Source organism: Anomalospiza imberbis, chromosome 25 (assembly GCF_031753505.1).
Source record: "Anomalospiza imberbis isolate Cuckoo-Finch-1a 21T00152 chromosome 25, ASM3175350v1, whole genome shotgun sequence".
Classification (NCBI taxonomy): domain Eukaryota; kingdom Metazoa; phylum Chordata; class Aves; order Passeriformes; family Viduidae; genus Anomalospiza; species Anomalospiza imberbis.
In genome coordinates this window covers 258,228-274,846 of record NC_089705.1, presented here as the reverse complement: position 1 = coordinate 274,846, position 16,619 = coordinate 258,228, and the positions used below count along the sequence as shown (strand labels likewise).

Here is a 16,619-nt window from a genome sequence, read left to right as displayed (position 1 = left end):
CATTAAGTTCCCTTCCAATCTAAACCATTCTGAGATTCTGTAACAACCAACCCTTATTAAGTTAATTTTGGGGATCTCATTTTTCCAGTAGGCAAAAAAAGCCCTTTAGCTGTCCTGGCTTTACTCCAAGCTTTGAGGAGCCTGTAGTAAACTTGGTGTTAAACCCCTTGTACATGTTACAATTACCCTCCATCCACTGAAAGATTATTTCCTGATTCATAAGTATCTGTCTTGTTTGAACATGAAATACTAGTTCATCTGCAGGGCTGTGGGAAGGAAGGGGAAAAACTGGGCTTTCTACCAAGAGAGTCTTCAATTGCCACCACTCGCAGTCAGGATGCAATTTTTCTGTTGCAATAAAAAATTGCATTTGCCACTTAAAAGACTGATTACCACAGGCACTAACTACAGTTTTACTCACAGACTCCAAATCCGAGCCAGTTACCACCAGCATGACACAAAGGTGTCTGTTAGCCAAGAAGAAACCAGTTGGTGACTGTTTTTTCCTTGAAAAATTACCTTTTTAAGCAAATTAGCAGAGAAACTGTGAGTGTATGTGGTTACTAACACACAGTTCCTGGAAGGAGGGAGAGTCTCATCATGTTTGAACAGCCCTGCTGTGACCACCCAAGGAGTCTTCTCGAAGCCTCCACAGCAGATCAGCACCTGGAGTTCCTAATGCAAGCCTAAACTCAATAACATACCAGATTAACTGGAGAACAAAGCGATTTTGGAAAAATCATCCCATCCCAGTCCTTCTCCACTGGGTTATCTGTAATGTTATCTCTGAAGTAATAATTTCAGTCTTTGGATATTGGGTTTGTCAGGGTTTTTTCTACATTTTGGGGAGATCCAGGAATGAGCCAGTCCCCAAACCAGCCATGGGAAGTGCTCTCTAGCATCTGACACTGATAGCAACACTAGGAAAAGTAGCATCAGTACCAGTTAAGGAATTCTTACATCCTTCTTACCAAAAAATCACATTTTTATGATACTATGACTAAAGCTTCGATTCTGTCAGAGAACATTCTACATGTTACAAGTCAATACTAACTGTTCAACTTGAAAATAAGCAGAAGCTAAGGGGAGCTGAATCCCACACTGCAACGCTGCCCCTTGGAACACCCCATGCCGAGGTACTCACTCCATCCGCTCCCGTGGGAATCTGCCCGTTGACGTTGAGGCTTCGGAAAGGGGAGTGGGTGGACAAACGTTTGTCCCACTCACTCGGCCGAGGCTCTGGGACGGACTCCATGAAGTTTTTCTTCAACTCACTGATGTTGGCATGGTGCTTCTTTATTTCTTCCTGGGTCTTATCTAGATCCTATCAGCAAAAGGACAGGATAAGTGAAGGGACACAGAGAGACTCAGGACTGCCTAAGATGTGTTTAGCAAAGCTGCACTTAGTAGAGCTACTGACAACTTCCCAAACTGTGCTCACACTGCAAACACACAAAGGGAGCGTCCTCTCTCCTCCTCTTTGATTAATTGAGATAAACTGCAACCCCCGAACAGGGTCTCCTCCAGCAGCAGGACATGCCATTGATTCATCTCACACCAAACCAGATGACAGCTGAGCTGGAATACCATGGATTTCCCCCCAGCAGGATTTTTTAAAATTTGCCAGATTATGTTTCTTTGGGTTATTAAATTTAACATCTTTAAATTTTGTGGGTTTGCTTTCTTTACCCTCTGCTAGCCTGAGTATTTCCAGGTATTAATACAATTGATGATAAAGAAAATGTTTTCTCAGTTTTATTTATTCGCTTCATACCTGTTTCTCTTTTTTCCTAGCAGAAATTATCTTTGCTTCCAGAATATCCCCATTATCATTTTTCCCCCTCCCTCTCATCTCATCCCTCCAGGAGCTATCACAGGCAGTTTTAGACTTCAGAAACAAAGATGAGATTATTTTATTTGAAAAAAAAAATCAAACTGAAAATTTATTTTATGCTGGATCAATCAAGAAACTCCTGCTAAAATTTTTCATCTGGAAAAAGTCAGATTTTTACTGTGTGATGCCAGTTTACATCATAAACACACATACTTCAAGGCAAGTCGACCTGTTAAAAATAGTTCTTCCTTGCAAGCAAACCAGAGGCTGTAGAAAAGAAAGCTTTTGCAGACAGCAAACAACTTTTCAGGACAAGGCCAAAAAGCAGCAAGAAAGGGGAAAATCAAGGTCAGTAAAAGCATCACCAGGAAACTTCACTCTTTTTTGTGCTTTTAGGTGTTACTCAGCCCATCGATTTTAGAAGATGGGACAGCAAATGCATCCCTAAAGGAGGGCCCTCCCAAAAATCTCCATTCCTGCAGCTCACCGAGGACACACCACCCTCCCTCCAGAGGGCTAAACCTTAAATGCCTCTTCAACAATATTTACTTTTTTTGGCACAGTTCTGGGGGGAGAATAACAAATTTTGGCTTCTATCCTAGAAGAAAGTATAAGGCAAGTGCCTGTTAGGTAGGAAAAAAAAGTAGAAATGACTCTGGGGTAAATCCCTGCCTGGTCCAAGAACCCTACAGCTGCTCCTGGCTCAGAGAAGAGAGAAGGACCACCTTGGCTTTCCGGCACTGCCCAGGAGAAGGGCCTGGGAGGGCTGGCAGAGGAGCCAAAGCCACGAGGAGCTACGTGGAGCCAGGTCTGGGAAGCACCTTGAGGACCCAGCTTGCTCAGTGTCACCCTTTTCCTCCTGTTTTGCCCTTTCTGCAGGAAGCCAGTGCACGTGGAGCGTTAAAAGGCTTTCAGTAAAATCACTAGGCAGCTTCAGGAGTGTGAGGTCTGCCAGGAAAATACTTGATCTGCCAAGTGCATGGATTAAAAAAATAAAGTGCATAAAGGGTGTGAGCTGCTGGGTCAGCCCTATTGTAGGGGAGGGCTGGAGTACCTGCAACAGAACTGTGGGAAGAGGAGTGGAGAGGGAAAGGGCTTGGAGGCAAGTATTGCACTGATGGGAAAAAAGAGGTTAGAAGCAATGACAAAGCTCTGTTTGGGGCTGGGGAATTGGAGCTGTTTGAATTGGGTGAAAAAGCAACAGGCAAGGTCCTCAGAGCGCTCCGATGGCCGAACTCTGCCTATCATGTGCAGACCCTTCGCTTGTGACTCAAAGCTCTATGTTGTAGCAGTCAAAAAAAGAACAAAACCAAAACCAAAAAACAACAAACCCCAAGAAACCCACACAGAAGCTGCAAAACTTTGAATGTTCTGATGAGAAGGCAGTTAGTACACTCCACTTTCAAGGGATACCAGTAGGGGAAACCCTACGAGCTGCTGGTGCTTAAAGTTTGAGTAGGAACACATTAACACAGGACCAGAGTATCAGAAGCCACAAAACATCTCCCATAACAGAGTGTATTAAAGAAAATAAAATATATGATTGGCATGATCTGTTCTGAGACTGAGTTTAGGTGAAAACAAGTGGAAAGGGCACCCAAATCCAAAGAGAGGAGCTGTAATGTGGAAGGGTGAGCCACCTGGGACCACTGAGCCTCTCTGTCAGTTCCAGAGGGACTTGGCACTGAGGCAGGATGGGGCCCAGGGGTGGTGAGGTGCTGCAAGGCCAAAAAGGGCTGGGAAGAGGATGGAAAAGCTGTAAACACCACTGCATCATCCAAAATGATCACTCCTGCCTGAAAGCAACATGGACATTGTGGTGGCCTGGACACCACAGAGGTGACAATTTCACATAATCCTGGAATGGTTTGGGTTGGAAGGGAACTTAAAGTCCATCCCATTCTCCCCCTGCCCTGGGCAGGGACACCTTCCACTATCCCAGCTTGCTCCAAACCCCATCCAACCTGGCCTTGGGACACTTCCAGGGATCCAAGGGCAGCCACAGCTGCTCTGGGCAATCTGCCCCAACTTCACCAGCAGCTTATCCTGAATTTTATATTTTTACAGACTGGCTTTTCCCCCAGGAAAAGAATTTGTTTCAAGCAGTGAAAAACTGGTCAATGAGCCCAGCACTACAATCCATGACCCTCTGAGCAGCCAGCGGGTCCCAGAGCAGATCTGAGCACTGCCAATCATGTATTTTGGGGAGGTATGAGAGAATGAAAGTCAGAAGAGGAAGAAGGAAGAAGGCCTGCACATCATCATGTTTACTGTCACCATGCAGAAGCATAATTAAAATATCAAATCAAATCAAAAGGTCTTTCATGCAAGAGCATGCAAAAACAAGGGCAGCAGCAGAAGAGGAAGAAGTTCAGCGCAGATACAGAAGTTTTAGCAAATGCAACTCAAAAAAAGCTTCAAGTTCATACAAACCTCCAACATTAAATTGCTATGCCTGATATAAATGTTTTCACCATCTAGCCTCTTTGATCTCTTCTGTGAAAATGAAAGAAAAGGGGAAAACAAAACAAAACAAAACAAAGCACAAAAAATTAAAATGTTGGTCTTGTGGGATCAATAATTCGGCAAATTAAAAAGTTAACTCAGCGTTGGGAGTGCAGCTGTGGCAGCATGGGGTGGGAATTCCCGCTGGGAAGGGGGGGTCTGGCTCATGGCAGATGGGAGATGCAATGAGTTCTTTAAAGAGACAGCTCCCGGGGGGCCTTGGTTCTGGCCACAAAGAGACAATTCCTGGCTTTCTGTGGAAGCACAGTCACCACACCACATTCCTGAGAGATGCAGGCCCACCCCTGAGTTCGAGGCTGCACTGCCTGGGGGACTTCTACGAGGTCCCAGCGTGCACAGCAACTGCACCTGAACCACTTTCCCATCTTGGATGTTTCCCTATTACTTAATCAATACCAAAGCTTTCTCCTGATTTTTGTTTTGCATTTCCAGCAATGCAGGCTACATTTAGTTTCTAGCTAAATTTGTTACAGAGAAGAAATTTCATAAATCAAAACACACATGTTCCTTCTGAACATTCAACATGCATAATTTCAGCAATGAGGTTGTCTATGGGACAAAAGGCTATTAATTTTCAAATCAAGTATTTGATAGTTTAAAAGAAAACAAACACCCCAACCCAAAACTCATGAAGAAATTGGAGCACTGTCTTTTTAAACAGGTTACAGATGCATGAATGATATGGCAAATTTGGCCGGTGAAAGGGTAAAATGGCTAACCTTCCTCATTCTTATCAGCTCTTCCTCTTTTTCTGCAGGCTGCTGCTGTTGGGCAGTGATAAAAAAAAAAAAAAAAAGAGTTGTTGGTTCATTTAACTATGTTGAACCTTGGGAAAAAAAAAAGTGTGAGCAACCTAAACTGAATTATTAGCACAAACCTGGGGCTGGGCACCATTCGTGGTGGGGACTGTGACCTCAATGTGTGTTTTCCTCACCTACATTTAAGAAATAAATCGGCAAAAACATTTCTTGTTAGTAGATTTGTTTTAAGAAACCATTTAGTTTCTGAACACAGCTGCATAAAGTTGGTTTTGAAGTGCTGGGGGAACATGCAAAAACCAACATGCAGCCCTGGGCAGGGGTTAATGACATGGCAGCTCCCCAGCACTTTGTTAGTCAACAGCATGTTAAATAATTCCTCCAGCTTGAGAATTATTTGTATTTGAAACCAGTGCTCTCCAGTGCTTCTGAAGGGCTTCCCATTTGCATTAGCTTGGTTAGGCAATGTTTTCAAATGGCATTTGCAGCTGGATCTCCCAGTGAAAATCCAAACAAAGCAACATGCTCAAATTAACACAGACCTTCTCAAAACCAGAAATTATTGGTTGGATCACAGGTATTATGCTGGAGGAGGCAGTAGGAAGAGGCATAGCTACAAAACCAAGCCTAACATCACAAAATAGGTTCTTTCCTGTCCATAAATAGAAAGCCAAGATTGTCTTAACACTCTAAAGGAAGTATTTTAGGGAAACGAGATTGACAAGTCCTCTGAAGGCAAAAGCATCAGTGGGTGTTAAAGAAGTGATGCAGCTCCATTGGAGAAACAGTAAATTTAGTACGTTCAAATGCACATTTTCCTCCCACAACTGTATTTAAAGGAGAAAAAAAAATCTAATGTTTAAGCATTTAGGAAAAAACCTGTAATAAGTAAGATGGGATAAGTAAAATTTCTTCGTTCTCAGTGTAACATGATGGGGGGAGCAGCTGGGCAGGAATAGCAGGGCAGGATCTCTGTGCTCCAATTCCCACCCCACAGTGCCAGCCTGAAGCTCTCTTCAGCAGTTTAATTTAAAAATTACTGTTCACGTAGGCCATGGAATTTTTTGAAGCAACTGCCCTTTCTTCACCTCCATCTCCAAACCTTAATTAATAGGAATCTCCCCTGGAGATGCTCACACAAGACCCACTGTGTGATATTTTTAGAATTATGTGGTTCCAGCAATGCTGAGAACAGCTAAATTTTGGAGTAATGTGAAAACTGTGTCTCAAGGCAAACACTTTTGTTGCACCACTGCAAGGTTTCAATACATTGGTAATATCTGCTGAATATTAAGGACACTGTAATATCAGCAATAATTTTGCACATTATTTTGACTTATTAGAACAGCACACACGTACCAACCCCAGCAAAGAACTCACACATTTGTAGAAAGATCAAATAACCGTTAAAAGTAGGGAATTTAAACAATAATCTCCCCGAGGTCTCACCAGTGCCATTTTCAAGTTTCAAGTTTTAAACTAACTGAAGTTTTAGTCCAGTTTGCAGGCACTGTATTACCAGCTCTCCCAGCAAAAGCCTATCACGGTGAAAAACATTCCGGCACTGGGCTGCAGACCAGATCCATTATCACTGATTTCACTGGAATTCCCTCCTGCTGTCATACCAGGAATCAGGGGGCACAGTCTGGCCATGGGTGAGCTCTGAACTCTAGTTCCATGATCACATGCAGCTCTTGCCAGTGTTTTTAACCATCTATCAGCAGGCTGCACTTGCTTTGACTACAACCAGCAATACTCAGCTGCCCTGGAGCTCCCTATTCCACCTGGAATGTTACAGCTGGGATTTCCCTGGCACCCAGACCCCTGTGCCTGCTCCCACCCGACACTGAGGGATGAGGGATAAACCCCTCACCTCCCAGGACAGAGCTGCTGCTTTGGGGTGACTTTCTGGAATGATGCTCCAGCCCAGCTCTTCCCGAGAGACTCCGCTCTGACCTACCTTTGAGGCATCCACTGGCGCCTCGGGTTTCTCCAGCGGATATTCTTCACGTCTCCCATCAGATTTTGCTGTTTCCTTCCCTGCTTTAGATGTGGCCACGTCCTTCGCGCTGGACTTAGCTGGGGCTGGCTCTGCAGGGTGGCTCTGAGCGATAGCCGGGGCTGAAGTGGGCCGGGGGCTCCGCTCTGGGGTTATCACAGCCACTGCTGAGGATGGGGGACAGACAGGGACACGGTTCAGAGCAGGTAACTTTTCAAAGGACTGCGCAAAGTCTTTCCAAATTACAGTGCTGTCATTTAAAAAGAAAGGGAGAAGGAGGAGGAGGATAAAAAAAGGGAAAATAAATAAAGATGTTGAGCAAAGCAGCTTGTGCATTTAGTACAGGAGAGTCGAGATTATTTTCCTTATGGCTTAAAATAAAATCAAATAAAACCCCATACCAGATGGTTTACAAAAAGCAAGCTTGCACTCTGCAGAGAAGCCACACCAGAAAGGCAAATCTATTTTTGACATTGTGCCATGAATTTCTGGGTCCTTCACACACAGCTGACACGGACTGCATTCCAATGCAACTAGAAAAGACACAGCGTGAGGAGTTCTGTACTCATGGGCATCTCCTCACGCAGAAACAGATGGCTTCTGGAAGAAAAACACAGGCTTTCGCCCCCCCTCAAAAAAATAATCAACAAGCATTGCTCTAGCAAACTTCTCAGCAACTTCCTGGTGGGTTTCAAGGCAGGCTGGGGCTGTGTGTCTGAGCTGGATATCTTCAAGGCAGCACCATGGGAAGATACCCGGCACCTCCAGGCCAGTGACAGTGCAGAAATGAATAGCATGCTGCCAAAAATCATCTTTTCAGAGGATGACAGTTGTAAATACAAGCACTGGGTGAACACAAAATCAACTGCCTACTCCTTTCCTTCAATTCCTGATTTGCCAGGTAGTTGCCTGACCCCAAGGAAATAGTCAAGCCAAAGCTGTGTGAAAAAGCAAGCCCAAATTAATTTCCCGTGTGCACCTAGGTATATAATAAGCTATTTGGCTCTCCTGATGTTGGTTTTTAGGGATGTTTCACTAAAAAGATACCCTGTCACATAAAAGAGTATCTATGACATGGTCTCACATTCCCGAAATCACAGTCTGCAGCAGGACATACTGTGTATCATATTCCAGCCAACATGAGGTCACTCATGTCCAGCCAGTCACTCACAGAAAATTTGCTGTTAAAATAAAAACTGTAATTTCAAGCAACTCCTTAGTAAGAATTCCTGTTGTACGGAAAAGGTAACAACATCTCATCTGTGTCTTAATAAAACATAGGGAGAATAAGGTATACATGTGGCCAAAAATGTACAAGGTGGAGGCAAAAAAAGAATTTTTTTTAAACTTCTGAATTTCCAGAGATTGGAATGACACTTTCAAGACAAACTCCTGGACAACACATCCTGCTGTAAACAACTTAAAACCCACCCCACCACTGCCAGCTCCACTCTCTCCCTGCTCCTCGGCACAGCAGTTCATTTCTGTGACCCAGACACTGTGTTATCCTCTTCAAAGGACAGTAAGTGCTGTGTCCCAGTGTATTCATGTCACGGAAGCAGTGACAGCTGCTGGGAAGGCTGTACAGAGGTGAGATGGCAGGGACGGCCGGGATGAGGAGGATGCTGGGAGTGCAAAGCTGTCACTGCAGTGGTACCTGACTCCTTCGGCAATGGCTCTAGTTCTCTCACCACCATCATTTTCTCTTCCTCCTCCTCCTCCTCTTCAATTGGGCTTATCTCAATACTGCCAAGATCACGTTTGGCTAAAAAAGTTATGGATGTGTTAAAATGCCACCTTAAAGAGGAAGCAGCAAACGAAATATTGCCACCAGTAAATCTGCAGGGCCATCTCTCTTGCTGCTCTCCCAGAGTATCAAGACAAGCAGGAAAATGGTAACAGACACCAACCTTCTCCTGTGCCATCCAACAACGAGTTCTGGGCTGCCAGAATTGTATTTTAGTTACATTTTCATTATTAACTGCCTTTGGCTATTTTGACACATTATTTAAACACAGTAAAAAGCACTGAAATATAAAACATAGGTTGGAACTGGGTGATTTTTAAGGTCCCTTGCAACCCAAACCATTCCAGAATTCTGTGACTGATCACCATCACCACGGTTATCACCTCACCAATAGTCCCTACTGGCAGCAAAAAAGACAGGATGAGGGAAAGTGCAGGAGATGGATGAGAAGGGGCAGCTACAGCGGGAGAGCCTGGGATGTGCTCAGGTCTGACACCAGCTGATGTCTGATGTGCTGCCACACATCCTGTGGAATACAGAATCACAGAATCTGCTGAGGTGGAAGACACCCACAGGGATCATCAAGTCCAATTCCTGGTCCTGCACAGAACATCTCAACAATCCCAGCCAGTGCCTGAAAGCATTGTCCAAATGTTCCTGGAGCTCTGGCAGCCTTGGGGCCACGACCGTTCTCCAGTGGTTTTCACAGCAACCAAGGAAACATGTGATGTTCCCAGTTACCTCCCTCTATGGCTTCAATCTCCTCTTCCTGCAACAAATAATCAACTCTCCTTTTAGTTATGATTAATATGGATCTGTCTGCAGCAGCGATGTTGCTCTGACATCCTTCCCCAACTAGGCAAGTAGCAGTTCCCTAGTGAAGAAATAAAGTGGAATATAGGTGACCTCCAGCAGTCCCAGATCTCATAACCTGATTTCCAGGCACTGTATGCTCCTGCAGCTCAGGGGAACAAACTTCACAAGAAGAGACAGTATGGGAGGAGCTTTAAGAGGCCACTGCACACTCATTTCCACACACAGCCAGGGCATGGCACCCCCTCACTGCACCCAGAGCACACCTGAAAACAGCACACAGCAAAGCAAGGAGTGATTTTAGTGCCAACAAACACCACCACAACCAGTGTAACCGCTGTCCTACAGCACTGCATCGCTTCACCTCAGCAGCAACAGCACAGGAGCCACTGCCACTGCCACCAAACACCACTGCAGCTGTACCTGATCGCGCCTGCACCACCTCCACTGACTTTGGCTTGACAACAGGAACCTTAACGACCTCTGCCTTTTCCTTCTCCTCTTCCTCCTCTGCAATGGGTTTCGTTTCAAAAGTTTCAAGAGTGTGTTTGGCTAGAAAGAGGTTTGCAGGTGTTAATGGGGGTTGGGGACCCACACAAACACACGATGGTCACCACAGCAAGGAGTGAGGAGATCCTTTTCAGTAGCTGGGAACAGCAAGGAGGTTTGCAGACAGCTCAATAGTCATTTTCCACCGTGGAACTGTGTGTCAGTCCTTTTAGTGCTGTCAGACCCAACAGTGTATTGGATGAGAGGAGGAAAGAACACAAAAATAAGCTTTATGGGCTCCTTGCCCAGGAAAGGAGACGTGGGACACATGAACAGTTCTCGAGTGTGGAACTAGGAAGGGCTCTGCCTGCAAAGTCTGGAGGGAGGCAGGTGCTGGCTGGCAAAATCCAGGAAAAACACATCCAGTCAAAAAAGCTATCCAAAACCTAGCAGCTTTAATTAAATGTACTTGAGTGATCAACTCCAAATCTACCCTGGTGTCCGAAATTCCCCACCTTCTGCTTTTACAGCATCGGCCTTTCCCCACCAGGAGATGCTGATTAGTGAGGATTCAAGGAATGCCCATGGAGAGGAAGTTTGCCACACTTCATGAAAACTTGACCTTTATACTGGAAAAGCAGTCATACAGTCAAAAGCAGTAATGCAGTCAAAAGCAGTAATGCAGTCAAAAAATTCTGGGTGGTACGAGAATACCCAAAGCATTTGTATGTGAATTATCTCCAGCCTGAACACACCACAGGTGGTCACTATCCAAGTGATGAAGACTACAAATATTTGCAACACTGCTGCAGTGATACACTTAATGAGTATTCAAATGTGCTGTTGTACCTACACACCTCTTAAGGACACTCATATTTATTAATAGTACCTATTCTAGGAGAAATATAAGCTCCACAGAGCAAAATGGGTAGCATTTCTCAAACACCAAAAAAAACCAACCCAAAATGGCAAGGAGGTTCTGGGATGAAGAATTTCAGAAACTTCATGAGAAGTTTCAAGATCACAACTTGTAAACTTTAAAGTTTTCAAATCCATATATACAAAACTACCCACATTTAACAAGACAGTTCTCAAGTGCCAGCACATCCTAATCTTTTCCCCACCTCCCCACAGGAATTGCAGTCTAATGAGGTGAAAGATGGAAATTTAAGGAGTCTTCTAGAGCTGGGCTGTGTCTCCTCTCACTGGGAAACTCTTCTTGCAAAGAAATGAAGAGAGAAAGCCATCAGATTTGGTGAAAATTGGAAATTGTCAGGAACGAGCATGTACAGGATAGGAAAGGCACTGCAGAGAGTTTTAGCCACCACCACAGCTATACCTGGCTTCTCTCGGATCTGATCCGCAGGTTTTGGTTCAGGAACCTCAACCACCACCACCTCCTTCTGCTTCTCTTCTTCTATGGTTCTGAACTCAACCTTTTGAGTCGCACGTTTAGCTGAAGAAATGGGGCACACGTTAACAACCGCCCTCATGGCAAAGGCACAGATGTCAAGGGGGCAGGAGTGCCACATTCCCAGGCTGCTCTTCTCCCAGCTCTGACATCCAGGTGTAGCACTGCAGCTGCAATTTCTCTACTCATCTGGACTCATAATGGCATGGTCAATGGGCAACCAGCAGCACTGGTTCCTTTGCTGCTTTGCACTGTGCCTGAGGAATCTCATGTGCCCCGACTCCAGGGAAGCTGGAATTGGCTTTGCTGCCTTATGGAGCTTGAACTATCCCTTCCCTCCAGCTCCACGACATAAAACCCAGGCTCAAGAGGTCATTGAGCCCAGAAGCAGGGACAGCCTGGCTGCTGCTGGCCATGGGGTGCTGAGCAGCCCTGGTCCACCCAGGTTGCAGCACAGACTGAGGGATCAAAGCAACACGGTCCCTGCTCCATCAGGCAGGTGTCTGTGGTGCACAGGGATGCCCCTCTTTCATGGGATCCTCACAGTGCACAGGGATGCTCCTCTTTCCCTGGATCTTAATACCCTGTGATACAGATGACACGGACCAAACTTAGGCACTCCCTTTTCCATGCCTCACCTCCTCTGCTGCTATCAATTTCTTTTAAAAATCTCAAAGATGAGCTCATCTCAACTCCAACCTGAGCATCGCTTTAAGAGACAATGAAGAAGTTTCTATCATGGCAAAAAATCTCCCCCTCACATAAAACTACAGAATTTAAGAAGTTATATTAAACAAAACAAACACAATGGCTTAATTTCTGATTTTCTAAAGGAAAATGCTTTGAGATCAAATGAAGAAATATCTTTACAAACAGAACTTAGCCATAAGCCTTCAGCACCTACCTAAATTCTTTTCATCAGTCAGTTCTGCTGGGACCACCCTTGGTTTGCATTTTTGTATTGGGTCTGGCTGAGATGGAGTTCATTTACCCATAACAGCCCTCACAGTGCTGTGATACTGAGATAAGGATAAAAACTGGGAGAGGTATTGGGCAAAAGTACTGAGCAATGTTAAGAGAGCAGAATGATCACGGGGAATTCTTGTTGTAATTGTGGTGAAGGGAAAAGGGGTGGATTAGGTGCAAATTGTCCACTTTTATTCTGTGTTGGGGGAATTTTTGGTTTGGTTGGGTGGTTTTGTTTATGTGAATGAAGGTTGTGTGATGAATTAGAATTTTCTGAGTTGGAAGGGACCCATAAGGATCATCAAGTCCAACTCAGAATCAGAGAATCACAGAATACTCTGAGTTGGAAGGGATCCATGAGGATCATAGAGTCTAACTCTTAAGTGAATGGCCAATATGGGGAACCAACCCATTCCTGTGGTGTTATCAGCACCCTGCTTTAACCAGCTGAGCACCAATTCAGTCTCACTACAGGCACATAATTCCAAAACACCTAAGGGGCAGGAACAAAGTCTTGTACAACACTGACAAATTACACCTGCGTTTTTGTACAGCAGGTAATCCAGGTGTGCCTTAAGGAGTACTTCAGCATCCTGGTGACTCCAGAAGGGAGAGAGAAGATGCAGCAGGGACTGACTCACCTCCATCGAGGCTCCTGGACACTCTCTTGCTGGCCGTGCGCTCGAACTGGGGCGCGGGTCGGTCAATCAGGGCGCTCGCCTGCCGCGTCTGCGCCTGCGTCCGGCCACTGTAGCGGAATTTGGAGCCCAGCGCCAGGAACCTGCTCTTCGGGATGGCCTCAGTGGAAGTCAGCCTGAAAGACACACACATTTAAAAATCACGCCTCCAAAGCCAGGAAAGGGCGTGTGAAGAAGAATTAAAATAGAAATTAAAGGAGTCTCTTGCATCCACTTGGCCAAGGAAATGCACATAATAATGATGTCTCACATCTACATGACCCAAAGATCTCTGTCTTACGGGTCTTACAAAGCAGAACTTGATTAAAAATTTTCTGCACAATAAACAGCTACTGTCCCTGAAACCATTTCTCTCCCATTTTTCCAGAAAGCTAAGGAACAATGTTCATTTTCAACAGTTAAATTCAAGCACTAAGTTACTCAGGGTGAGGCTACTGTTCAGAAAACCCACCTGAAGAAGGTGTGATGTTCAACACATACTTTCCAGAGCTTCTTTGCTGCCCGGTAACTTGGTAGCTTGAACCCAATTGTACTTTCATACTGTTCTTGCTGTGGAAAGCATAAGTTATTTAGGTACAGCAGGAAATAAATGTGGTAGGAGCCCAGTCCCTGGCCCACCACCCTGGTCTGCTGTGGCACAAACTGCTGAACCTACCCCACAGTGTGCAGCAGGACCTCAGGTCAGAGGAAAGAGAGGGCTTGGCCACTAGCCCGGGCATCCCTCAGGATGCACAGGGATTTGCAGAGCAACATGCTGTAGGTTTATCCCCCCTGTGATACTGCCCAGCTGTGGGCTGAGGTCAAACACTGACCGCCCTGCAAGGCTGGGTCATGGCAGTCAAAGTAGGAGAAGGAGGAAGAAGAGGAAAGAGGTGGATCCCCATTGTAGCCTCTCTCCCTGATGTAACCAGGCTGCTCCAGGGATTTCCCCATTCATGAGAGGCAGCACCAATGCATCCATTCCCTGCTTCTTGCACTTAAGTAAAAAGCTAATTCTAATTTTTAATTATTTTCTTTGAATGAAAGCAAGACAAAGAGCCATCGTCTTGCCCTGTTTCCAAAAAATGAGTTAGTTCTGCCCCAATTTCATCTGTCAACCTCCCACGCCTTTCCCGGGATGCTGGGAATACCCAGTGATGCCAGGAGGTGGTGCTGGATGACACGTTGTTACGCTGTCACCAGCTGGCTTGGAGCTTCAGCTGGGCTCAGACACCCTGATGTCAAACGTTTAAGCAGAGAAGAGCGTGACCCTGCCCCGCTCCGTTCCAGGGACACACACACAGTGCCCATCCCAAGGAAACAGAGGATGACAGGAGCCCACAGGAGCCAGTCGTACCTCCCCTGGCCGAATCTTTATGAAGAAGCTGCTGCGTTTGTAGGAAATCTTCAGGACTTTGGGCCATGGGAAGCGATTGATTCTCAGTTTATCTTTGTAAACAAGAAGGCCACTGGAACAGACTCCCAGAGTGATATCCACTCCTTCCAAGTCCTGGAATGCAGATGAGGATTTAAGCAGTGTCAGGTTTATGAGCTTCATGTCAACAGCTGCCTTCCAAATTATCCCTCTGGTCGTCCCATAAATTCATCCCCTCACCACCCAGATTCCAGCTCCCAGCTCCATGGCTTCCTTTTCTTTCATGCTTTTCCTGACAACCTCCTCCCTCCTCCTGATCTCTCCTGTTCTGATGGTTGCCCAAAGGGCTCATCAAGAGCCCATCCTGCATTTCCTGGACCACAGAGGCTCATGTGGCAGGGAATATATATTTATTCTAAGTTACTCAGAGCAAAGACCTGTCTATACGAGGAGCTTCGGAAAGTTTCCTGCGACATAGAAATAATAAGCAACTACAATCTCTTCTCTTGCAGGAATGCCTGAGGCATTCCTGTTATATGTGTCTGTATTTCCATACTTCTTCTCTTTCCAAAGGAGCTTCCCAAAACAGGTAAACTTGCTCCTGCAAGGGAAGGATACTCAAATTACAAAATCCACAGGTAGGTGCACATGTGCTGGGCTTTCACCTTGGCTTGGTGAAGGTCGACTCCATACATAGACAGCTTTTTTGCGTTCTCCAGAAATTCCAGGTCTGCTTGGGCTGGAGTCATGGATCTGCAGAAAAAGAAAGGGATTGGTATTCTCAAAACTGTTGCTTTTAAGAGGAGGCAGATCAGACTTCATGAAATCCACTAGATTTTCTTTTGCTTTCAACACAAACAAATCTGTGCCCAGATAATGAATTATGAAATCACTCTTACTGCCCAAATTTGTGCTTTGAGACATCCCAATAACACAGCTGCGCTTTATTCCTGTGAAGCTGTAAAGGCACTAGAGAAGGAAGTGAGGGAGAGCAGTGAGGGGACAAAACTTGATTCAGCAGAAGAAACCCAACTAAGCAAAAGATGATAGGTCCCATTCCCCGCAGACTGGCTGCCTCGAGACCTCCCCAAACCCAGCTATTGTTCTCCAACCAAACACACAGACAGCTGAAACCACACAGCAGAGATTCCAGCCGGGGGACCAGATGAATGAGGGTTTTCTGGGAACAGATGGTGCCCTGTCTGCAGGAGGGGCACAATTTAACAAAGACATCCTGATAATGGAGGCCATTATTAACGTTATTGAAGTGTCCCTGTTAGTACTTTTCTGGTGTATGAGGTACATTAACAGCTCTGCTGGGAGAGGATTCAGCTGCATACATTTCATTTTCTACCCTCCTTTGATGTCCTCCTTACTGAGCGCTCACATACGTCTTGTGAGTGATGTAAACAGAGGTTTGAACGGTGGGAGACAGGGCAAAGTCCACTAGAAGGACAATCTTGTAGGAAAGCCCCAGGAGCAGTCACTATCTTGGTATGTGCCTGGCTTTGCAAATACAGTAGCAAGAGCCAGAGCACAGTTTAGCAGAGATTTCCCTGGAAATGTCCAAAGAACACATGGATGTTAAACCTGGGGACATAGTTTAGTGGTGGGCTTGGCACTGCTGGTTAATGGCTGGACTCAATGGTCTTCAAGGTCTTTTATAACCTAAACAATTCCATGATTCTATGATTCCCACTGAAAACTCTCTGAAGTTTAATGTTCACAAAATATAGACCAGAAATTAAATGGGGACATGTTGTTTTCTCCTGCACATGCAGACAGATTAAATAGAACTACATCTTATACATTAAAGTCTCCTTCTGATGAGGGCATGAATAATTCAGCACTGTGATCCACCACTTCTAGCACAGCAAATGGCCTTTGACTCCAAGTCATGAAGCTTGTCAGAGGTCCAGTACTTATTTTCCCTCATTTCCTCTCCTCTCAGTGTAAATGGAGGGGAATCAATTTAAAATATTGATTTTCAGGCTTGAGTGAGGTGTTGAGTGGTCACAGCCACA

At 45.3% G+C, this 16,619-nt stretch overlaps 1 protein-coding gene across 40 annotated transcripts in view; it reads right to left on the bottom strand.

Moving 5' to 3' along the window:
* Positions 1-16,619, bottom strand: part of EPB41 (erythrocyte membrane protein band 4.1) — a 95,550-nt gene that overhangs the window by 22,364 nt on the left and 56,567 nt on the right. For 8 of the 40 annotated variants that reach the window (XM_068172410.1, XM_068172421.1, XM_068172420.1 and 5 more), the window contains 12 exons: positions 15,261-15,348; positions 14,578-14,730; positions 13,693-13,790; positions 13,185-13,357; positions 11,506-11,622; positions 10,101-10,229; positions 8,775-8,882; positions 7,079-7,284; positions 5,238-5,294; positions 5,080-5,124; positions 4,268-4,330; positions 1,145-1,324 (listed from right to left, as the gene is read on the bottom strand). In XM_068172410.1, coding sequence (XP_068028511.1) covers positions 1,145-1,324; positions 4,268-4,330; positions 5,080-5,124; positions 5,238-5,294; positions 7,079-7,284; positions 8,775-8,882; positions 10,101-10,229; positions 11,506-11,622; positions 13,185-13,357; positions 13,693-13,790; positions 14,578-14,730; positions 15,261-15,348 — 1,417 coding nt within the window. The remainder of the gene's footprint in view (positions 1-1,144; positions 1,325-4,267; positions 4,331-5,079; positions 5,125-5,237; positions 5,295-7,078; positions 7,285-8,774; positions 8,883-10,100; positions 10,230-11,505; positions 11,623-13,184; positions 13,358-13,692; positions 13,791-14,577; positions 14,731-15,260; positions 15,349-16,619) is intronic. The other 32 variants (XM_068172435.1, XM_068172438.1, XM_068172445.1 and 29 more) reach the window with 22 other exon arrangements.